The sequence below is a fragment of the Tachyglossus aculeatus genome, chromosome 22 (genome assembly GCF_015852505.1).
Source record: "Tachyglossus aculeatus isolate mTacAcu1 chromosome 22, mTacAcu1.pri, whole genome shotgun sequence".
NCBI classification, from domain to species: domain Eukaryota; kingdom Metazoa; phylum Chordata; class Mammalia; order Monotremata; family Tachyglossidae; genus Tachyglossus; species Tachyglossus aculeatus.
This window is the reverse complement of record NC_052087.1, coordinates 55760857-55785423: the sequence shown is the minus strand read 5'-3', so window position 1 is coordinate 55785423 and position 24567 is coordinate 55760857. Positions and strand designations below refer to the sequence as shown.

The 24567-nt window shown below is 51.0% G+C and overlaps 1 protein-coding gene across 13 annotated transcripts in view; it reads right to left on the bottom strand.

Annotated features, from left to right (window-relative positions):
• The window catches only part of BRSK2 (BR serine/threonine kinase 2), a 250755-nt gene that overhangs the window by 5786 nt on the left and 220402 nt on the right, over window positions 1–24567 (bottom strand). For 5 of the 13 annotated variants that reach the window (XM_038764293.1, XM_038764284.1, XM_038764285.1 and 2 more), the window contains 4 exons: window positions 18703–18751; window positions 18025–18148; window positions 16396–16576; window positions 15218–15307 (listed from right to left, as the gene is read on the bottom strand). In XM_038764293.1, coding sequence (XP_038620221.1) covers window positions 15218–15307; window positions 16396–16576; window positions 18025–18148; window positions 18703–18751 — 444 coding nt within the window. Of the gene's footprint in view, window positions 1–233; window positions 282–12966; window positions 13062–15217; window positions 15308–16395; window positions 16577–18024; window positions 18149–18702; window positions 18752–24567 lie in introns of all 13 variants that reach the window. The other 8 variants (XR_005455664.1, XR_005455666.1, XR_005455667.1 and 5 more) reach the window with 3 other exon arrangements.

Genomic DNA, 24567 nt, shown 5'->3' with positions numbered 1-24567 from the left:
CCGCCTCTTCGGTCTCCAGTGAGGTGGGGGGCTTGGGAGGGGGGTTTCTCTCCCAAATTGGGATAGGATCAGTTTCCCGCCGGGCTGGAGGGGTGGGCTTCATGGATGGGGGGCTGGGAGGAGGGGGCGGGGAAGAGCCCCTCTCTCTCCCCACCCAACGTGGGGGAGATGCTGGGGTTGGGGTTGGGGCCTAGCAGGGGTCGCGGGCGGAGGGGGGTGGGCGCGGGTCTTACCACACTTGGACATCTGGCCTGCCATCAGCTCCATACAGTTTGGGGGGCCTGGAGCCCCGAGCAGAGAGGGAGGGAGAAACGGAAAAAACGCTTCCGCACCCGGGCGACCCTAGTCGCCGCGGCCCCCTCCCCTCCCGGCTCTCCGCCTCCTGAGACCCCTCCCCACCCTGCTCCCAGGACCCCCCCACCCCCAGCCCTTGATCCCCCTCCCCAGCCCCTCGGCCTTGCCGGACAGTCGGAAGGGCGGGGGGCAGAGCCGGGAATGGGGTGGGCAGCCCCATCCAGCCCACCGCCCAGGCCCAAGGCCGGGTCCCCCGGGGGAGCTGGGAAGAGGCAGGTTCGGAGTAAACGGGGGAAGTACTGGGGGAGAGTCAGGGGGGTCGGGGGGGCCGGGCTGGCTCACTAGAGGAGAGTCAGGGGGATGGGAAGAAGCAGAGAAGCAACGTGGCCCAGTGGAAAGAGCCCGGGCTTTGGAGACGGAGGTCATGGGTTCAAATCCCAGCTCCGCCAGTTGTCAGCTTTGTGACTTGGGGCGAGTCAACTTCTCTGGGCCTCAGTTACCTCATCTGTAAAATGAGGATGAAGACTGTGAGCCCCCCTCGGGGACAACCTGATCACCTTGTAACCGAGAGCTCACCTCCTCCAGGAGGCCTTCCCAGGCTGAGCCCCTTCCTTCCTCTCCCCCTCGTCCCCCGCTTCTTACCTCCTTCCCTTCCCCACAGCACCTGTATATATGTTTGTACATATTTATTACTCTATTTATTTATTTTACTTGTACATGTCTATTCTATTTATTTTATTTTGTTAGTATGTTTGGTTTTGTTCTCTGTCTTCCCCTTTTAGACTGTGAGCCCACTGTTGGGTAGGGACTGTCTCTATATGTTGCCAATTTGTACTTCCCAAGCGCTTAGTACAGTGCTCTGCACATAGTAAGCGCTCAATAAATACGGTTGATGATGATGATGATGATAGAACAGTGCTTTGCACATAGTAAGTGTTTCATAAATGCCATCATTATTATTATGTGGGATGGTCCATGCTGGGGCACTGGGGGACAGTCAGGGATGGACAGGGAAGAGTCGGGGCTTGAATGGTCCTTGCTGGGTCACTAGGGGAGAGTCGGTTGGAGAGGGAAGAGTCAGGAGTGTCGGATGGTCTGTGCTGGGTCACTGGGGGACAGTTGGGGATGGAAAAGGGAGAGTCAGTGTTTAGGATGGTCCATGCTGGGTCACTACCTGAGAGTCAGGAACAGAAAGGGGAGAATCAACAAATTTTGATTGTACTAAGTGCTTGGGAAGGGACAGTGCAACAAGAGGGCAGCCAATACATGGTTTTCTTAGGGGTCCAGTTTCCCCAGTGGGAGACAAGATCCTGGGCTGGGTGGGCCGTGGGGCCACAGACCCCCGGGGAGTCGGGAGCACCAAGGAATCTTTCAACTGATTGTCCAGTCCCAAACTAGGCAGGCCTCTGGGTGATATTCACCCCTCCTCCAGCCCCACAGCACTTTTATGTCCCTATCCATCATTTATGGAAGCTAACTGTGGACAGGGAGTGTGTTTATTATATTATCCTCTCCCAAGCACTTAGTACAGTGCTCTGCACCCAGTAAGCGCTCAATCAATATGACAATGAATGAATGAATCGATGTATTTATGTTGATGTCCGTCTCCCGCTCTAGACCGTCAGCTCCTTATGGACAGGGAACGTGTCCCCCAACTCTCTTATATGGCCCCCTTTCGAGTGCTCAGTACAGTGCTCTGCATGCGGTAAGCACTCAATAGAAATGATTGACTGATTTATTGATTGCTGGCTGTTGCCTCTCCCTGGTGTCAGGCAGTGGAGGACAGGGGTGGATGGAGGCGGGGGAGAGGGGCAGGAGTCGGGTGAGGTAAATGGGGAATAATAATAATAATAATAATGGTATTTATTAAGCACTTACTATGTGCAGAGCACCGTTCTAAGTGGTGGGGAGGTTACAAGGTGATCAGGGTGTCCCCCGGGGGGCTCACAGTCTTAATCCCCATTTTACAGATGAGGCAACTGAGGCCCAGAGAAGTTCAATGACTTGCCCAAAGTCACACGGCTGACAATTGGCGGGGCCGGGATGTGAACCCCTGACCTCTGACTCCAAAGCCCGTGCTCTTTCCACTGAGCCACGATGCTTCGTAGAGGCTATGAAGAGGAGGCTATGAAGAGGCTCTGATGCCAACGCCCCCTCCCCCAGCCCCTCAAGCCCGAAAGCGAAGCAGTGAGGGTGGGGGTCGTCCAGGGGCTGGGTGAGTGGATCTGTCCGTTCTCCCCTGAGAAAGCGGGGGGCTCCTGCAGGGTCGGGGGCAGAGGGGCCAAGGTCACCTGGGACAGGCGGAGGAGGGCAGGCCTGCAAGATGACCCTGGTTGGGGATGTGGGGGGGGGGGGGGGTCGGGGGAGCACCTGGGGGTCGGGAAGCAGAGAGTTGGCGGGGAGCAGACCAGCGGCTCCTCTGCCCTTAGTAAGTGCTCAAGAAATATCATTCATTGATCGATTGATCGAAGCCCCCTCCTACAGCCTAGTTCATTCATTCTTTCAATCGTATTAACTGAGCTCTTACTGTGTGCACAGCACTGTACTGAGCACCTGGGAGAGTACAATACAACAATAAACAGACACATTCCCGGCCAACAGTGAGCTTAGAGTCTAGGTGAGGGAGACAGGCATGAATAGAAATTTTAAAAAAAGACTGCTATGGACATAAGTGCTGTGGGGCTGGGAGGAGGGATGAAGAAAAGGCCGGGAAGGGAGGTTTGGGGGGTGCCTGCCTGGTGAAACGGGGTGCCTGCATGCTCTTGATTAATCGGTGGTGAAAGGGCCGGTTCCTCATTCCAGACACTCCTTTTCTTTTTAAGGTACTTGTTAAGCGCTTACTATGTGCCAGGCACTGTACTACGTGCTAGAGTAGATACGAGCTAATCAGGTTGGTTACAGTCCCTGTCCCACATGGGGCTCACAGTCTTTAGCCCATTTTTCAGATGAGGGAACTGAGGCAAAGAGAAATGAAGGGACTTGCATAAGGGCACACAGCAGGTATGTGGCGGGGCCGGGTTTAGGACCCAGGTCCTTTGACTCCCAGGCTCTAGCCACCGCCATGCTGCTTTTCAATAATGTATTGTCCTCTCCCAAACACTCAGTACCATGCTCTGCACACAGTAATACCATTGATTGATTTTTTAAAAAATGGTATTTGTTAAGCACTTACTATGTTTCAGACACTGTACTAAGCGCTGGGGTACATACAAGGTAATCAAGCTGCACACAGTCCCTCTCCCACGTGGGGCTCACAGTCTTATTCTCTATTTTACAGTAAGTGAGGCACAGAGGAAGTGAAGTGACTTCCCCAAGGTCACACGGCAAACAAGTAGTGGACTCAAGATTAGATCCCAGGTCCTCTGACTCCCAGGTTCGGGCTGTTTCCCCTAGGCCACTCTACTTCTCACTTAATAATAATAATAATAATAATGATATTTATTAAGTGCTTACTATATGCTAAACACTATTTTAAGCTCTGGGGAGGATACAAGGTAATCAGGTTGTCCCACGTGGGGCTCACAATCTCCATTTTACAGATGAGGGAACTGAGGCACAGAGAAGTGAAGTGAGATGCCCAAAGTCACACAGCTGACAAGTGGCAGAGCCAGGATTAGAACCCATGACCTCTGACTCCCAAGCCCGTGCTCTTTCCACTGAGCCATGCTGCTTCTCTTGCCACTTACCACTCTGCCTGCTGTATGACCTTGGGCAAGTCCCTTAATTTACCCAATCCTCTGTTTCTCATTTGTAAAATGGGGATGAAGCACTTAGTACCGTGCTTTACACACAGTAAGTGCTTAATAAATACGATTGAATGAAAATACCCGTTCTCCCTTCTACTTAGTCTGTGAGCCCTATGTGGGACAAGGATTGTGTCCAGTCTGCTAATCTCCTATTTACCCCAACACTTAGTACAGAATTTGGCACATAGTAAGCTCTTAACTGAGAGCTCGTTGTGGGCAGGGAATTTGTCCGTTTGTTGTAATATTGTACTCTCCCAAGCACTTAGTATAGTGCTTTGCACACAGTAAGTGCTTAATAAACACGACTGAATGAATCATAATTGTTATCATAGCTGTCTCACTCCATCCTAGCTCACACCCTTAGTTCTTCCTAAATCCACCACTATCATTCCCCCTGCCACACTTTTGTTTCTCCTCCGCTGGCCCCTCGCTCACGTCCCCACCCCCTTCACATCCGGCAGACCCCCGCTCTCCCCATCTTCAAGGCCCTCCTAAAATGGCATCTCCTCCAGGAGGCCCTCCCTGATTAATCCCTCATCTCCCCACTGGCCACTTCAGCACTTTGGCCCTCACACTCCCCCTAGCATTCTGCCTCTAGACTGAGCTTGTCCTCTAATAACAATTATAATAATAATCATGGTGTTTGTTTAGCGCTTACTATGTGCCAAGCACTGTTCTAGGCACAGGGGTAGAATCAAGGTGATCAGGTTGTCCCACGGGGTGGGGGCTCACAGTCTCAACCCCCATTTTACAGATGTGGTAACAGGCACCGAGAAGTTAAGTGACTTGCCCAAAGTCACACAGCAGACAAGTGACAGAGCTGGGATTAGAACCCGCGACCTCTGGCTCCCACGTCCGTGCTCTTGCCATTAGGCCATGCTGCTTCTCCAGACTGTGAGCTCGTTGTCGGCAGGGAATGTGTCTGTTGCTGTATTGTACTCTCCCAAGTGTTTAGTACAGTGCTTTGCACACAATAAGTGCTCAATAAATATGATTGAATGAATGAATGTACTGCTCCCATACACCCTATTACTTCAACACTAACTTCTTGTCTGTAAATCATAGCCTCCCCTGCTATCTTCAAGGGTATTTTTTAAACAGGTGTCTGTCTCCTCCTCTAGACTGTCAGCTTGTTGTGGGCATGGAATGGGTCTGTTAATTCTGTTTCATTGTGCTCTCACAAGCGCTGAGTACATTGCTCTGCCCATAGTTAGCACTCAATAAATACAACCAATTAATAAAATAATTATGGTATTTGTTAAGCACTTACTATATGCCAAGCACTGATAATAATGGCATTTGTTAAGCGCTTACTATGTGCCAAGCACTGTCCTAATCGCTGGAGCGGATACAAGGTAATCCGGTTGTCCCACAGGCTGCTCACTGTCTCAATCCCCATTTTACAGATGAGGGAACTGAGGTCCAGAGAAGTGAAGTGGCTTGCCCAGGGTCACACAGCAGACAAGTGGCAGAGCCGGGATTGTGCAGAGCACTGTATTCATTCATTCATTCATTCAATCGTATTTATTGAGTGATTACTGTGTGCAGAACACTGTACTAAGCGCTTGGGAAGTACAAATTGGCAACGTATAGAGACGATCCCTACCCAACAACGGGCCCACAGTCTAGAAGGGGGAGACAGACAACAAAACAAAACATGTGGACAGGTGTCAAGTTGTCAGAACAAATAGAATTAAAGCTAAATGCACATCATTAACAAAATAAATAGAATAGTAAATATGTATAAGTAAAATAATTAGAGTAATAAAACTGTACAAACATATATACAGGTGCTGTGGGGAGGGGAAGGAGGTAGGGCGGGGGGATGGGGAGGAGGAGAGGAAAAAGGGGCTCAGTCTGGGGGTATTAAGTATTAAGCGCTTGGGCGAGGACAAAACACAGAGTTGCAGATATGTTCCCCTGCCTGCAAAACGCTTACAGTCTAGAGGAGACAGGCATTAATATCAATAAATAATTTGCAGTGGATCATTTATAGATGTGGACGTAAATTCTGTAGGATTGAGGGTGGAGCAAATATCAGATGGCCAAAGGTCCCAGATCCAAGGCCATCCATTGGACTGTGAACTCCTTCAGGGATCATGTCTACTAACCCTAATGATACTTACTCAAGCGCTTAGTACATTGTCTGGCACAGTGTGGATTGCAACTGATTAACTGATTCGCCCCATCAAAGAAAGAAGCAGAGCAGCTTAGTGGACAGACCAAGGGCCTGGGAGCTGGGGGCCCTGGGTTCTAATCCCGGCTCCACCTCCTGCCTGTAGTGTGACCCTGGGCAAGTCACTTCACTTCTCTGTGCCTTTGTCTCCTCATCTGTAGAATGGGGATTCAACACATATTAATTATGGTATTTGTTAAGTGCTTATTATGTGCCAAGCACTGTACTAAGCACCGGGGTAGATGCAAAGTAATCAGGTTGTCCCACCTGGGGCTCACAGTCATAATCCCCATTTTACAGATGAGGCAACTGATGCCCAGAGAAGTGAAGTGACTTGCCCAAGGTCACACAGCAGACAAGTGGTGGAGCATGGATTAGAACCCACATCCTCTGGCTCCCAAGCCTGGGCTTTTGCCACTAGGCTGTGCTGCTTCTCTATAATAATAAATGTGGTATTTGTTACGCATTTACTGTGTGCCATGCATTGTATTATGCTCTGGGGTGCATATAAGCAAGTGAGGTTGGACACAGTCCCTATCCCACATGGGGCTCACATTCTCGAGCCCCATTTTCCAGATGACATAAGTGAGGCCCAGAGAAGTGAAATGACTTGCCCAAGGTCACACAGCAGACAAGTGGCAGAGCTGGGATTAGAACCCACGACCTTCTGACTCCCAAGCTAGTGCTCTATCCAACTATGCCATGCTGATTTTCCCTCCCCGTTGGACCATGAGTTCCAGGTGGAATAGGGATTGGGTCCGATCTGTTTATATTGTAATTCCCCTCCCCGCAATGCTCAGCACATAGTCAGAGCTCCACTGCCCCACAGTGATCGTTATTACCACAGTGCTGGCTGGGAGGCACAACCACCAAACGGGGAGATGGAGGGGCCTGGATCAAGTGTTAGATGGGTGCCTCTTCCCATGTCGGGGTGTAGGGGGAGCAAAAGTGGAGGAGGGGAGAACCAGAAAACAATCCTTACCATCATCATTACCACCACCGCCACTGGTGTTTTTTATATAATAACTATGGTATTTGTTAAGCGCTTACTATAGGCCAAGCACCGTTCTAAGAGCTGGGGTACATACAAGGTGATCAGGTTGTCCCATGTGGGGCTCACAGTCTCAATCCCCATTTGACAGATGAGGTAACTGAGGCACAGAGAAGTCACGTGACTTGCCCAAGGTCACACAGCAGACAAGTGGCGGAGGCGGGATTAGAACCCACCACCTCTGACTCCCAAGCCCGGCCACTAGGCCACGCTGCTTCTCTATTAGAGAAATACCTTTGATCAAGTAGTCCCTTACTGAGTTAGGGAGGGGGGTGAATAAGGGAGGGGTGCCAAAAGCTGGGGGACAGTGACCCCCACCCCCACTCTTTCTGCAGACGCAGTGACGCACAGACACACAAACATATACATACACACACGCACACACACGGAACGGCGAGGTGGCACACGAGATGCAAACTGAAACCAGGCAAAGTTAGGGAGCACGAAATAGATGAGGTCAGATCGGAACGGACTTCAGGGGGGCACCGGGGTTGCGGGGGTGGGGAGGGGAGGGTCACAAGACCAGAGGGTGGAAAGGAGGGGCTCAAAGCTGTGGGTTCTGATCACCTGACCCTTCCTTGCCCTCCCCTTCCATGGTGTCCGGCTGGGAAAAGAGAGAGAGAGCAGGGGGCGAACTGAGGGATGTGGCAGGAAGTGGGGGAGAGGGCTACCTGGCCAGTTGCTGTCTTCAGAAAATGATTTTTTTTCTGGTATTTGTTAAGCGCTTACTTTGTGCCAGGCGCTGTACTAGGCGCTGGGGTAGATAGGAGCTAATCAGGTTGGACCCAGCCCACGTCCCACATGGGGCTCACGATCTTAATCCCCATTTTACAGATGAGGGAACTGAGGCCCAGAGAAGTAAAGTGGCCAGCCCAAGGTCACACAGCAGACAAGGGGCAGAGTTAGCATTAGAACCCGGGTCATTCCGATTCCCAGGTCCGGGCTCTATTCGCTAGGCCATGCTGCTTCTCTAACCCTAACCCAGCCTTGCAGATAAACACTAGCCCATCCACCCTAGGGGAAAGAGTTCTTGTCTTCCTGGCCCTCCCCATTGACTAATCCAATTTGTACTGTACTTTCCCAAGCGCTGAGTACAGTGCTCTGCACACAGTAAGCACTTAATAAATACTATTAATTAATTAATCAATCAATCCCAGGGAGAGTCTCAGCCACCAGCCCCAGTCTGGGCCTGTGATCGGCTGAGGGTGGGTCAAGGGAAACAATGCAGTCACCTTTTACAGCAGAAAGACCAGGCCCCTTCAGGATTAGAAAAACCTGCCCTAAGTGGAACCTCCCTCTATCAATCAATCTCAGGTTATTTATTGAGCGCTTTCTGCAGACCTCTGTACTAAGTGCATGGGAAAATGCAATAGATCAATCAATCTGTGGTATTTATCGAACACTTACTGTCTGCAGACCTCTGTACAAAGCTATTGAGAAAATACAATAGAGCAATCAATCTGTGGTATTTATTGAACACTTACTGTCTGCAGATCTCTGTAGTAAGTGATTGGGAAAATATAATGCATCAATCAATCTGTGGTATTTACTGAGCACTTACTGCCTGCAGATCTGTCTACTAGGGGATTGAGAAAATACAATAGACCAATCAATCTGTGGTATTTACTGAGCACTTACTGTCTGCAGATTTCTGTACTAATAGATTGGGAAAATACAATAGAGCAATCAATCTGTGGTATTTATTGAACACTTATTGTTTTGGAAAAATATAATACATCAATCAATCTGGGTATTTTTTGAGGACTTACTGGCTGCGGGCCTACGGACAAGCACTTGGGAAAATACAGTAGAACAATCTATGGGATTTATTGAACACTTACTGTCTGCATTAAGCACTGGGGAGAGTATTATACCTCAGAGTCAGTAGACCCAATCCCTGCCCACAAGGAACTTACAGTCTAGAAAAAATGTGGTGGGGCTGAGGGTGGGGTGAAGAAAGGGGGCAAATCCAACTGCAAAAACATTGCAGGAAGGAGAGGGAAATAATGGGTTAGTTGGGGAAGGCCTCTTGGAGGAGATGGGCTTTTAGTATGGCTTTGAAGGTGGGGCGAGTGGTGATCTGTCAGATACGAAGAGAGACAGTGTTCCAGGCCAGAGGCAGGATGATGGCGAGGGGTCGGAGATGAGAAAGACAAAATCTAGGTACAGTGTGTAGGTTGACGTTAGGGGTGTGAACTGTGCGAACTAGATTGGAGTAGGAGTGTAGCGAGGTGAAGTAGAAGGGGGAAAGGGATGGAAGGCTTTAAGGCAGATGGTGAGGAGTTTCTGTTTGATGCGGAGGTGGATGGGCAACCACCGGAGGGTCTTGAACAGTGGGGGAGACATGCACTGATAGGATTTTTAGAAAAATGATCCAGGCAGCAGAGGACTGGCAAGAGGAGAGAGGAGGAGACGGGGAGGTCAGCGAGGAGGCTGATGAAGTAGACAAAGTGGGATAGGATAAGTGCTTGGATCAGCATGATAGCAGTTTTGTTTCTAATGATATTTGATCAGCGCTTCCTATGTTCCAGGCACCATACTAAGCACTGGAGTTGATACAAGCTAATTAGGTTGGACACAGTCCCTGGACCAGGTGCGGCTCACAGTTTTAATCCCCATTTTACAGATGAGGTAACTGAGGCACAGAGGAGTGAAGTGAGTTGCCCAAGGTCACTTAGCAGACAAGTGGTGGGCCAGTATTAAAACCCAGGTCCTTTGGACTCCCAGGCCGAGGCATTACCCACTTGGCCACGCTGCTTCTCTTGGGCATAGGACTGGGCGGGGGGGGGGGGGGGTGGCACAGTGGGTACTTCCTGCCTTTCCATTGGCCAGTTCTGCTGATGGGTTTTTTGGGGTTCAACAGTCACTTCTGTCTTGCCTTTCTGCTGAGGCCACCTAAGACACCACTGTAAGCTCCTTGAGGGCAGGGATCATGTCTGCACACAATAAATATCATTGACCGATGGACTGACTGACTCGCTGTCCTGGCTGAGCTAGTAGCTGCTTACACGGCTGTATTAAAAGACTTCCCCACCCTGTTCCAGTTCCTCCCCACCAGAACGTTGGGCCTTATACCCCAATCTTGGACTGCACTCCCCATTGCCAGGGCTGTGGTTTCTTTGAATAGGGAGGAGAGAGAGGAGGAAGCAGAAGGAGGAGAAAGAAGGGAGAAGAGAAAACGGAGAGAAGGAAGGAGGGATAAAAGACAGAATTTTGATCCATTGCCTCTAGTCACTGTATAATCACCAACCTGAAATTCCAATCTCTGTCCACAGCCTCTTCACGTGGCTACTCTCCCTCACACTTCCTCCCCACAGAATTGTTCTGACTCCCTCCAGCAACCTCTGATCTCTCAAATCCTGCCGATTTTCCAGTCATTGTGCCCTATTTGGTCTCCATGCCCTTTCTGGACACACAAATCCACTCTCTCAACTCTGCCCTCTCCAGTGAATTCGATCCACTTGTTCCCCTGTCCCTTTGTCTTCCCAACCCACAGCCCTGGATCACCTGCAGTCGGCTTCCTCTGCTCTTAGGCGTGAGCTGCAGAGAACACTGCTGACGGAAATTTAGACACCTGTACGATCTCATCCGTCTGAAACTCATCCTCATCTGCCCTCTCTAAAGTCTTCTTTCTGGCCAAATGCAATGGCCTCTATTCCATCCTGACCCTCTTTGACCTCTCAGCTACCTTCAACTCTGTGGACCACCTGCCTTCTGAAAACATTATCCAACCTTGGCTTCACTGACACTGTCATCTCCTGGTTCTCCTCCTATTTCCCTGGCCGCTCCTTCTCAGTCTCTTTCACGGGATCCTCCTCTGTCTCTCACGCCCTAACTGTGGGGATCCTCAGAGCTCAGTTCTGGGTCCTCTTCTATTTTCCATCTACACCCACTCCCTTGGAGAACTTAGTCGCTCCCACGGTTTCAATTACCACCTCTACGTGGATAACGTCCAAATCTCCCTCTCCAGCCCTGATTTCTCTCTTCTTCTCTTCATATTCATATTTCCTCCTGCCTTCAGGACTTCTCTACTTGGATGTCACAGCTACATCTCAAACTTATCGTGCCCAAAAAAGATCTCCTTGTCTCTCCACCCAAACCCTGTTCTCTCCACCCAAACCCTGTCTTTCCCTTGTTTTTCCCATCACTGTAGAGAACACTACTGTCCTGCCTGTCTCACTAGCTCCCAATTTGGGCATTATCCTTAACTCATCTCTTTCCTCATAGTGGCATATTCAGTCAGTTACCAAATCCTGCTGGTTTTACCTTCAGATCATCTCTAGACTCCACCCTTTCCTCTCCATCCAAACTACTATCCGTTGATCCAAGATCTCATCCTCTCCTGCCTTGATTGCTGCATCAGCCTCCTCGCTGGCCTCCCTGCCTTCCATCTCTCCCCACTCCAGTCCAACCTTCACTCAACTGCCCAGATCAATTTTCTAAAAAAAATTCAGTCCACTCCTCAAGAACCTCCGGTTGTTGCCCATCCACCTCTGTGTCAAACAGAAACCACTTTTGGCTGCAAAGCGTTCAATCCCCTTGCCCCCTCCTGTTTTACCCCACTGCTCTCCTACTTCAACCCAGCCCGCACGCTTGGCTCTTCTAAGGCCAACCTACTCTCTGTCCCTCCATCTCATCTGTCTCATCTCCGACCTCTCATCCTCTGGCCTGGAACGCCCTTCCCCTTCATATCCGACAGGCCACCACTGCCTCCACCTTCAAAGTCCTATCCAAATCACATCTCCTCCAAGAGGCCTTCCTGGATTAACCTCTCATTTCCCCACCCGGTTTTCCCTCCCGTCTCCATCACCTGTGCACTTGCATTGTGGGCAGGGAATGTCACTGTTTATTGTTGTGTGTTATACTTTCCCAAGTGCTTAGTACAGTGTTCTGCATATGTTAAGTGCTCAGTAAATATGATTGAATGAATCTGTTTCCTCTGGACACTTTGACACTCATCCTACCCCCACCCCCACCACACTTAATGTCCATAGCCTTATACTCTGCTGCTTCCCTTACCTAAATTATTTCAATGCCTGTCTCTTCCAGATTATAAGCTTCTTGAGGGCAGAGATGATGTCGATCAACTCTCCTATACTTCCCCGAGTGTTTAGTGCAGTGCTCTGCACAGAGTAAATACCCAGTAAATACCACTGATTAATTGACAGGTGATAGAGAGAGGAGGAGGGAGAAAGGAAGGGGTAGGGGAAGGAGAAAGAGGAGGAGCAGGAAGGGAGGGGGTGGGGTAGGGAGGCAGGAACCCAGGATGGGGGGGTTTAAGGGACCCCACTGGTGGCAGGGTAACGATCAGGAGGCATGTATTTCATGATGGCAGGAGGGTGAGGGTCCGGAGGCTGGTGTTTCACTGAAGGAGGGGATGTGGGGGTGGGGAGGAGGTGGGAGTGGGTGGGAGGAGCCCTTGTTCACTCCTCCTGGGGGAACCCTCCCTGCCTGGCAAGACCCCTCAGGGAGATGGCACTGCAGCCCTGGCATGGCCCTGGGCTCTCCTGGTGGGGCGGGAGCAGGGGGCGGCTAGCCCAAACCTCCACTCTGCGGGGCTGGGGAGGGGTGGACGGGAGGAGGGGATCGAGGGAGGGGAAACCTGGTCTGCCCACAGCCCCCTCCCCTCCTCCCCCGCCCCCCCCACCCCCACCCCCGGAGGGCCGACAATCTCTGGGGTGAGGCTGGAAAAACCTTACCTGCCACGGTCACAGGCTACTCTCGTAGCTGGTGGCTACCTTCTGGCCCTTAAAGACAGCTCCCCAGCTTAGTCCTGGAGCTGAATTTGGGGTGTCTACGGTGGACAAGAGGGGCCCTCTTAGTGCGATCCACCTGCCCACCGTCCCCTGGGGGCAGGGGCCCGGGCCCGGAGGGGTGGGAGAAGAAAACACCAGCTCCAAGGGAGTGGGAGTGGGGGGAGACAGGGAAAGTAGAGGGAAGGGGAAAAACAAGGGGCGGGAAGGGGAGGCGGGGAGGAGAAAGGGAGGAGAAGGAGAAGAGGAGGGACAGCTTAGCTCACTTCAGGGAGGGAGAGGAGAAAGAAGAGAGGGAGGGACAGAGGAGAGAGGGAGGGAAAGGAAAGGGAGGGAGGAAGAGGGGAGAGAGGAAGGAGGAAGAGGGGAGAGAGGAGGGAGAGGGAAGGGGGTAGGGAGAAGGAAGAGAGAGAGGGAGAGAGGAAGGGAGAGGGAAAGGAAGGAAGAGAGGGAAAGGATAGGGAGATAAAAAGAGAGGAAGAGACAGAGAAAGGGAGGGAGGGAGAGAGAAGAGAGTAAGGAAGAGAGAAAAGAAACGGAGGAGAGAGAAGACAGGGAGGGAGAGAGAAGGCAGGGAGGGACAGCCTGCACCCTTTGCTCCTCTGCTGCTAACCTCCTCACTGGGCCTCATTCTCGCCTGTCCCGCCATCGACCCCTGGCCCATGTCCTGCCTTGAGATGGCCTGGAATGCCCTCCCTCCACACATCTGCCAAACGAGCTCTCCTCCTCCCTTCAAAGCCCTACTGAGAGCTCACCTCCTCCAGGAGGCCTTCCCAGACTGAGCCCCCATTTTTCTTCTCCTCCTCCCCTCCCCATCGCCCCCCCCCAGCCCTACCCTCTTCCCCTCTCCACAGCACTTGTATATTTGTACACATTTATTACTGATCACCTTGTATCTCCCCAGCGCTTAGAACAGTGCTTTGCACATAGTAAGCGCTTAACAAATACTATTATTATTATTATTACTGTTTTATTTGTACATATTTATTACTCTATTTTATTAATGATGTGTATTGTAGCTACAATTCTATTTATTCTGATGGTATTGACACCTGTTTACTTGTTTTGTTTTGTTTGTCTCCCCCTTCTAGACTGTGGGCCCGTTGTTGGGTAGGGACCGTCTCTATATGCTGCCGATTTGTACTTTCCAAGCACTTAGTACAGTGCTCTGCACACAGTAAGCACTCAATAAATACAATTGAATGAATGGAGAAAGAGAAGATGGGACAGGAGAGAGAAAAGACAGGGAGGGAGAGAGAGAAAACGGAGAGAGAGGACAGGGAGAGAGAGGGAACAGGGAGGGAGAGAGAAAAGACAGAGGGAAAGAAAAATGACAGGAAGAGAGAAAAAAGACAGGAAAGGAAAGAAAAGGCGGGGGGGAGAGAAAGGAGATAGGAAAGGGAGGGAAAGAGAAAAGAGGGATGGAGAGAAGAGACAGGAGGGAGAGAGGAGACGGGAAGAGGAGACAGGGAGGAGAGGGAGAGAGGAGACGGAGGACAGAGAAGAAGGAGGGAGAGAGAAGAGAGGGAGGGAGAGAGAAAAAACAGAGGGAAAGAGAAATGACAGGAAGAGAGAAGACAGGGAAGGAGAGAAAAGGCAGGGAGGGAGAGAGAGGAGATAGGGAGGAGAGAGTGAGGGAAAGAGAAAAGGGATGGAGAGAAAAGACAGGAGGGAAAGAGGAGACGGGAAGAGAGGAGACAGGGAGGAGAGAGAAGAGGGAGGGAGAAAGAAGAGAGGGAGGGAGAGAGAAGACAGGGAGAGGAGGAAGGGAGTCTAAGATCACATCAGGAAGGTGAGGGGGTGAGGCTCCTGGAGAAGGGAGAAAAGGTCTGGAAGTTGCGGGACCAGGGAAGAGGGAGACGGGGGCTGGGGTTATCGGGCAGGGAGGAGGGAGACAGGGGCTGGGAGTGTCAGGGGCAGGGAGGAGGGACAGAGAGAGGGGAAGAGAGGAGGTGAGGGCTGTCTCGGTCGCATTCAACGGGCTTCCCGCCCTTGCGTTCGGGGGTGCCGGGAGGGGGCTGCGGCCCGGGACCTCGGAGGGGAAAAAGGGGAGAAGGGGAAAGGGGGGAGGGGAGAGGAGGAGGGAGAAGGGTACGGGGAGGGGGAGGAGCAAGAGGATGGGGGAGGGGGAGGGGGAAAAGGGGGAGGGGGCGATCCGGCGGCGTCAGGGTGGGCCGGGGTCGTGTCCCGCTCTCACCTGGCACCTGCTGCACCGAGGGCTGGTCGTGGGAGCTCAGCAGCTGCGCCTGGATCGTCTCCACCACCCGCTTAAACCGGCGGCTGGGACCTGCCGGGAACAATCCTCCTCAGCATCATCAGCATCAGGGATAATTACAAATCATAATTGGGGTTTGTGTCAAGCGCTCACTCTGTGCCAAGCACTGTTCTAAGCGCTGGGGGAGATACAAGGTTGGCCACAGTCCCTGTCCCGCGTGGGGCGCCAAGTCTCCATCCCCATTTTCCAGATGAGGGAACCGAGGCCCAGAGGAGTGAAGCGCCTTGTCCGAGGCCCCACCGCAGCAGACGGGTGGCGGAGCCGGGCTCAGAAGGCAGGTCCTCCGACCCCCAGGCCCGGGCTCTACCCACTGGGCGACGCTGCTGCTCTGAGTGGGAACCCACCCACCCATCCACCCACCCACCCACCCATCCATAATAATAATAATAATGCCATTTATTAAGCGCTTACTATGTGCAAAGCACTGTTCTAAGCGCTGGGGAGGTTACAAGGTGATCAGGTTGTCCCATGGGGGGCTCACAGTCTTCATCCCCATTTTACAGATGAAGTAACTGAGTCCCAGAGAAAGTTAAGTGACTTGCCCAAAGTCACACAGCTGACAAGTGGCGGAGCCGGGATTAGAACCCATGACCTCTGACTCCATAGCCCGTGCTCTTTCCATTGAGCCACGCTGCTTCTCACCCAGCTACCCACCCACTCATCCATCCATCCATCCACCCACCCATCCATCCATCCATCCATCCACCCATCTACTCACCCACCCACCCATCCATCCACCCATCCATCCATGCACCCACCCACCCACCCACCCACCCATCCATCCATCCACCCATCCATCCATCCATCTATCCACCCATCCATCCATCCACCCATCCATCCATCCACCCATCTACTCACCCACCCACCCACCCATCCATCCATCCACCCATCCATCCATCCATCCATCCATCCATCCACCCATCCATCCATCCACCCATCCATCCATCCATCCATCCACACATCCATCCACACATCCATCCATCCACCCACCCACTCAGACCTGGCTCCGAGACCCCCGACCGCCCCCTGCCCCCTCTGCTCCTCAGGCCGCGCCCCCTACCCAACCCTGCCCCCTCCGCTGGCAGCCCCGCCGCCCGCACCTGACAAGAGGGTGAAGGTGACGGAGTAGATGCCATTGTCCTTCTGCGCCCCGCCCCCTTCCGTGTAGGTGATGTCCACCTGGAACTTGACGGGCTTCTGGAAGACGGCCGGCCCGCCGGTGGACTTGTACTCTGCCCGGAAGCTCGTCTGAGAGATGACGCTGTGGCTGAGGCTGGGGATCTGCCCGCACAGACGAGACCCCCCCGTTAACCGAGGGGGAGAGGGGGTGGGGGGACCCCCGGGCCGGGAGAAAAAGTGGGGGGGTCACCACTCTGGAGGGGACCTGGGGGACCCCCGAGGTGGGCATTACCTCGAGGAACCCTCAGCGCAGAGCTCCGGGCGAGGTAGGTGCTCATCAAGTACCACTGATTAATCCATCGATAGAATAATAATTGTGGTATTCGTTAAGCCCTTGCTATGCGCTTAGTACAGTGCTCTGCACATAGTAAGCGCTCAATAAATACGACTGATGATGTGCCAGGCACTGTTCTAAGTGCTGGGGTTGGTACAGGATCATGGGGTTGGACCCTGTCCCACCTGGGGCTTACAGTCTTAATCCTCATTTTACAGATGAGGGGCCTGCCCAAAGTGACTTGCCCAAGGCCACCCTGCAGGGATGGGGTTAGAGCCTTTGTTAATGATGCGCATCTAGCTTTATTTCTATTTGTTTTGACAACTTGACACCTGTCCACATGTTGTCTGTCTCCCCCTTCTAGACTGCGAGCCGTTGTTGGCTAGGGACCATCTCTATATGTTGCCAACTTATACTTCCCAAGTGCTTAGTACAGTGCTCTGCACAGAGTGAGCGCTCAATAAATACGACTGAATGAATGAATGAATGAACCCAGGTCCTTCTGACTCCCAGGCCAAGGCTCCAGCCACTAGGCCATGGAATGGCATTCTTTATTGTTGTATTGTACTTTCCTAAGCGCTTAGTACAGTGCTCTGCACCCAGTAAATGCTCAATAAATACAACTGAATGAACGAATGAATGGAGGGGAGGGGTTGTTGGCAACAAGGGCCTGGGGTGCAGGTGTTGGGGGAGAAGAGTAACAAGCAAAGCCCCAGATCCAACCCCCCAAATTCTACCTCTGGACAACCTGGTTCTTTCTAGACACTACGGTTTTACCCGGGTCATTCTTGTACCTTATTGAGGGCCTTATTGAAGGCCCACCTTTTCCAAGAGGCCTTCCCTGACTAAGCCCTCCTTTCCTCTTCCCCCACTCCCTTCTGTGTCACCCTGCCTTACTCCCTTTCCTCATCCCCCTCCCAGCCCCAAAGCTCTATGTCCACGTCTGTCATTTGTTCACTTCTATTAATGTCTGTCTCCCCGTCTAGACTGTAAGCTCATTCTGGGCCTGTTAAATTGTTCAGTCGTACTCTCCCGAGAGCTTAGTACAGCGCTCTGCACACAGTAAGCGCTCAATCAATATGACTGACTGACTGACTGACCTGCCTAGGGCCCAGGGGCCTTTTGGGCCCGTTTCCAATCAGCCTCTCCAGCTGGCACCCAGCTCGCCCACCCCATCCCCCCCAGATTGCTTCCAGAAATACAAAACCCCCAAAATCTCCAGTCTAGAGAGGGAGGGGAGCGTGGACAGGGCCGGGGCACCCCGAGAGCCCCTCACCGAGAGGAAGGCGTGCACGATGTCTGCTTTGATGGAGCTGAGAGGCTTGTCTTTAATGACCACGAAAATCTGCTCTTCCTTCTCCAGGTTGATGAAGTTCCCAAACCACGACTTTTTGGCCAGCCTGTGAGAGGGTCGGGGGGTCGGGAGAGACAGAAGATGAGAGCACAGACCAAGAGGAGCGGATGCTGGGGGCACGTGCCCCCCCACCCCACCCCACGAACCCCTGGGAGGTGGGATTCGTGCTCGGACTAGCAGAGCCGGGGATGTGAATGCTACTGTCTTTCGCTGTCCCCCTTGGGTCAATGAAAGATAGCTGATTATTGGGTTATTTTGGTGATTTTATTATATCGTTCTCACCCAAGCACTTACTACAGTGCTCTGCACGCAGTAAGCGCTCAATAAATACGGTCGATGGATCAGGGAGATAGACAATTGGATGGCGAAGGACATGGGGAGACTAGAAAGTTCTAGTGGGAGGGTCAGCGGAGTCCAGGAAGGGCAGTAGCCCAAACTGTAGGTTCTCAGTCTTCCCAAAAGTGCAACCCTTCCAAATGTATCCGGCCCCCAACTCTTCCCTCCCCAGACCCCAACTCAAGAAAATGAGGGTTGGGGAATTAGGGGGGAGGGGGGAATGACCCTTGGCCAGCCAGGCTGCGGGGAAGAAATGCCACTTACTCGGGGGATGACTCTGGGGTCAGGTTGGACATCTCCTCCGGTGTTGGAACTGGCTCCAGAAATGGGAGAGACAGGAAATTGAATCAACAGTTTCACTCACTCCTCCCCCTCAGGAAACCCCCTTCCCCCCATACCCCACATCCAATAACTTACAGGGACTGGGCACCAGTGAAGGCCTAATAATAATAATGATAATAATAATTGTGGTATTTGTCAAGCGCTTACTATGTGGCAGATACTGTACTAAGCACTGGGCTAGATACGAGCAAATTGCGTTGGACACAGTCCCTGACCCATGTCACAGTCTCAAGCCCCATTTTACAGATGAGGCAACTGAGGCACAGAGAAGTGAAGTGACTTGCCCAAGGTCACACAGCACAAGTGGTGCAGCCGAGACTAATAATAATAATAATAGTGATGGCATTTGTTACGTGCTTACTATGTGCAAAGCACTGTTCTAAGTGCTGGGGGGTTGTCCCACGTGGAGCTCACAGTTTTAATGCCCATTTTTCAGAGCAGGTAAATGAGGCCCAGAGAAGTGATATGACTTGCCCAAAGTCACAGAGCTGACAAGTGGTGGAGCTGAGATTAGAACCCATGACCTCTGGCTCCCAAGCCCATGCTATTTCTTCCACTGAACCATGCAGCTTCTCTTAATTAGAACCAACTCCCAGGCCCGGGCTCTATCCACTATGCTATGCTGCCTCTGCTAATAAAACTGTGGTACTGGATAAGCGCTTACTATGTGCCAGCCACTGTAGTAGGAGATGGGGTCACTAAAATATAATAGGGTCAGACACAGTCTCTGTCCCACAGGAGGGCTCACAGTCTTAATCCCCACTTTACTGATGAGGGAACTGAGGCCCAGAGAATTGAAATGACTTGCCCAAGGACACACAGCAGACAAGTGGCAGCAGAATTAGAACTCAGGTCCTTCTGACTCCCGAGCCTGTGCTCTATCCACTAGGCCACGCTGCTTCTCTAATCTTGGATGGGGATTGTCTCTATCTGTTGATGAATTGTACTTCCCAAGCACTTAGTACAGGGCTCTGTGCACAGTAAGTGCTCAATAAATATGACTGAATGAATGAATGAATAGGGAATACCTGTGGAAATCCAGAATCCTGAGGCACCTCTGATACCCCCTCTTTTTATGGTATTTGTTAAATGCTTCTTGTGGGCCAGGCTCTGGACTAAGCTCTGGGGTAGATACAAGCTCATCAGATTGGTCACGGTCCATGTCCCACATGGGGCTCACGGTCTTCATCTCCACTTTTACTATTATAAGAATAGTAATAATAATGGCATATATTAAGTGCTTACTATGTGCAAAGCACTGTTCTAAGCGCTGGGAAGGATACAAGGTGATCAGGTTGTCCCACAGGGGACTCACAGTCTTAATCCCCATTTTACAGATGAGGGAACTGAGGCACAGAGAAATTAAGTGACTTGCCCAAAGTCAATCAATCAATCATATTTATTGAGTGCTTACTGTGTGCAGAGCACTGTACTAAGCGCTTGGGAAGTCCAAGTTGGCAACATATAGAGATGGTCCCTACCCAACAGTGGGCTCACAGTCTAGAAGGGGGAGACAGAGAACAAAACCAAACATACTAACAAAATAAAATAAATAGAATAGATCTGTACAAGTAAAACCCCAGTCTAAGTTTCGCAAGCCTGAATAAATAAATAATAAATAATAATGGCATTTATTAAGCGCTTACTAGGTGCAAAGCACTGTTCTAAGCGCTGGGGAGGTTACAAGGCGATCAGGTTGTCCCATGGGGGGTTCACAGTCTTAATCCCCATTTTACAGATGAGGGAACTGAGGCACAGAGAAGTGAAGTGACTTGCTCAAGGTCACACAGCTGACAATTGGCAGAGCTGGGATTTGAACCCATGACCTCTAACACCAAAGCCCGTGCTCTTTCCACTGAGCCACGCTGCCACGCTGCTGCTTCTATTGTGAGAACTGAGGCACAGAGAATAATAATAATAATTGTGGTATTTGTTAAGCACTTACTGTGTACCAGGCACTGTACTAAGCGCTGGGTTGGATACCAGCAAATCAGGTTGGACAAAGTCTCTGTCCCATGTGGGGCTCACAAGTCTCAATCAGTGAAGTGACTTACCCAAGGTCACAGAGCAGATAAGTAGGAGAGCTGGGATTAGAAGAGGTAAGCAGTTATTTTCAAATTGAAAAGTAGTCTACATTTCCATTTGTTCTTATATTTATGACATCAAATTACTTTGGAAATATTCATTATGCTTAGAGAAGCCACGTGGCATAGTGGATAGAGTATGGGCCTGGGACTCAGAAACTGTCAGCACATGTATATATCTGTAATTTTATTTATTAGTATTGATGTCTGTCTCCCCGGCCTAGACTCATCGCGGGCAGGAAATGTCACTGTTTGTTGTTGTAATGTACTTTCCCAAGTGCTGTGCACACAGTAGGTACTTAATAAATATGATTGAATAATAATAATAATAATGAAAATGGTATTTGTTAAGTGCTTACTGTATGCCAACCACTGTTCTAAGCACTGGGGGAGATACCAGGTAATCAGGTTGTCCCATGTGGGGCTCACAATCTTAATCCCCATTTTACTGATGAGGTAACTGAGGCCCAGAGAAGTGAAGTGACTTGCCTAAAGTCCCACAGCTGACAAGTGGTGAAGCCGGGATTAGAACCTGCAACCTCTGACTCCCAAGCTCCTGCTCTTTCCACTAGGCCACGCAATCCTGACTCTGCCACTTGTCTGCTCTGTGACCTTGGGCAAGTCACTTCACTTATCTGTACCTTAGTTACCTGTGGAGTATCAGCCTCCTCTCCGATCTCCCATCCTCGTGTCTCTCCCCACTTCAATTAATACTTCACGCCACTGCCCGGATTGTCTTTGTCCAGAAACGCTCTGGGCATGTTACTCCCCTCCTCAAAAATCTCCAGTGGCTACCAATCAATCTGCGCACCAGGCAGAAACTCCTCACCCTGGGCTTCAGGGCTGTCCATCACCTCGCCCCCTCCTACCTCACCTTCCTTCTCTCCTTCTCCAGCCCAGCCAGCACCCTCCGCTCCTCCGCCGCTAATCTCCTCACCGTTAGGCCTCGTTCTCGCCTGTCCCACCATCGACCCCCAGCCCACGTCATCCCCCGGGCCCGGAATGCCCCCAATCCCTCTGCCCATCCGCCAAGCTAGCTCTCTTCCTCCCTTCAAGGCCCTACTGAGAGCTCACCTCCTCCAGGAGGCCTTCCCAGACTGAGCCCCTTCCTTCCTCTCCCCCTCGTCCCCCTCTCCATCCCCCTCGTTCTACCTCCTTCCCTTCCCCACAGCACCTGTATATATGTTTGTACATATTTATTACTCTATTTATTTATTTTACTTGTACATATCTATTCTATTTATATTATTTTGTTAATATGTTTGGTTTTGTTCTCTGTCTCCCCCTTCTAGACTGTGAGCCCACTGTTAGGTAGGGACCATCTCTATATGTTGCCAACTTGTACTTCCCAAGCACTTAGTACAGTGCTCTGCACACAGTAAGCGCTCAATAAATACGATTGATTGATTGATTGATTGAGGCTGCGCTATGTTCCAAGGTGATCCTGGAGTACCGGTCATCTCAAGGTCAAATGCTATCTCGTGGCTGCCTGAGCCAGCAGGTGGAACTTGGAAGTCAGGGTGGGATATCGCCCCCACAACCAAAACTGCTAGATTGACAGACCAAGCCGGGAATACAGAAGGTGTCCCTCACCCCCGTGCCAATCAAATTAGGTATGGAGGAGGGGGGAGGGCAGAGATTGGATAAACTGAGGCCGGAAGCTGGAATGGCCTAGGAGCACAGGTGATAAATACCTGCAGCCTCTGACCCTCTGGGCAGAGGATAGAGATTTGCAGCCGAGGGCTGCAGGGCACCTCTGTCCAGAGCGTGAGAAGCCCGCACTGCCTGCACAAAAGTGAGGAGCCACGGGATGGATGGGTGACTGTCCCATCCCGCTGGACGCTTGTGGGGTTGGAAGCCAGGCGCTTCGCTGTGGGTATGGAATGAATGAATGGATTCCTCCCAAGTGGAAAATCCGTGTGTGTGGGAGCTAGGGGCTTTCCCATGGGGGTGTAACTCAAGTGGATTCCTCCCGAGTGGGAAGTGCACATGGGTGAGAGCTATGGGGGTTGCCGCCCCACTGCATACAAACTGTAAGGGAATTCCACCTGGGTGGGACCTGGGGGTTCTGCCACGCATGAGTAACATATGAGTGTGTTCCTTCCATTAGGGAAGCTCTAATATTACTAGTTAATCAGATTCCTCCCAAAAGGGAAGTTCAATTCATTGCACCTGAATCATTAAATAATTCCATTTGCCTCGTGGAATAAATTTTATATAAAAATCAGGCTTTCCATCCCTGGCCTCTCTCTCTCTCTTTTGCCGCGCCAATTACCAAACAAATCCATCCCTGGGCAACGGGTGATACGATTGGACTGTGTCCAATTCAGTTTGCCTGTATCCACCCCAGTGCTTAATACAGTGCCTGGCACATAGTAAGTGCTTAACAAATAACATTATTATTAATATTATTATCATTATTATTACTAGAACCCAAGTCTTTCTGATTCCCAGGCCGGTATTCTTTCCACTAGGCCACACTGCTTCTCTATCCCCTTTCTTCCTCCTCCCCCAGCCCCAAGATCCACTAGAGTATTCATTCATTCATTCAATCTTATTTATTAAGTGCTTACTGTGTGCAGAGCACTGTACTAAGCACTTGGGAAGTTCAAGTTGGCAAAATATAGAGATGGCCCCTACAGTGGGCTCACAGTCTAGAAAGAATACCCCACCCTCGGGCCCTGTGAACACTTCTTTGCTCTGGGACTTGGTGATAGGAGCAGAGGACGAAACCAGACTAATAATAATTACTATTAAGGGATTTGTTAAACGCTTACTTTGGTCCAAGCACTCCGCGGAGTGCTGTGGGTAGATACAATATAATCAGATCTGATGCATCCCTGATCCACCTGGGGCTCAGAGTCAAAGCAGGGAAAGCAAAGGTTTAATCCCCATTTTACAGATGAGGAAATTTATTGTATTGTCCTCTCCCAAGCGCTTAGTACAGTGTTCTGCACACAGTAAGTGCTCAATAAATATGATTGAATGAATGAGGCCCAGAGAAATGACCTCCTAGTTAGAGCTGGAATTAGAACTTGCAGTTTTGGGCCTCCCCCAGTACTGTTCTTTCCACCAGGCTACACTGCCCCTCTTTGTGCTGGGCTGTTCATAATAATAATATTAATAATAACTGTGGTATTTGTTAAGCGCTTACTGTGTGCCAGACACTGGACTAAGCACTGGGGCGGATCCAAGCAAATCGGGTTGGGCACGGTCCCTGTCCCATGTGGGACTCACATTCTCAATCCCCATTTTACAGATGTGGAAACTGAGGCAGAGAGAAGTGAAGTGACTTTCCCAAGGCCATACAGCAGACCAATGGCGGAGCTGGGATTAGAACCCATGACCTTCCTACTACCAGGCCCTTGCTCTATCCACTCCGCCATGCTGCTTCCCCTAAGGATTTTTTGTGTTCCAATCAATCAATCAATGAATCAATGGTATTCATTGAGTGCTTACTTTGTGCAAAGCACTGTACTAAACGCTTGGGAGCGGACAATACAATAGAGTTGGCAGACACCTTCCCTGCCCACAGCGAGCTTACACTCTAGAGGGGGGAGACAGACATTAAAATAAATTACGGGAATGTATATGAGTGCCGTGGGGCTGAAGAGGTTGGGGTGACTATCACGTGTTTAAAGAGGACAGAGCCAAGTGTGAGGGCAGTGCAGAAGGGAGGGGGAATAGGGGAAATAATAATAAT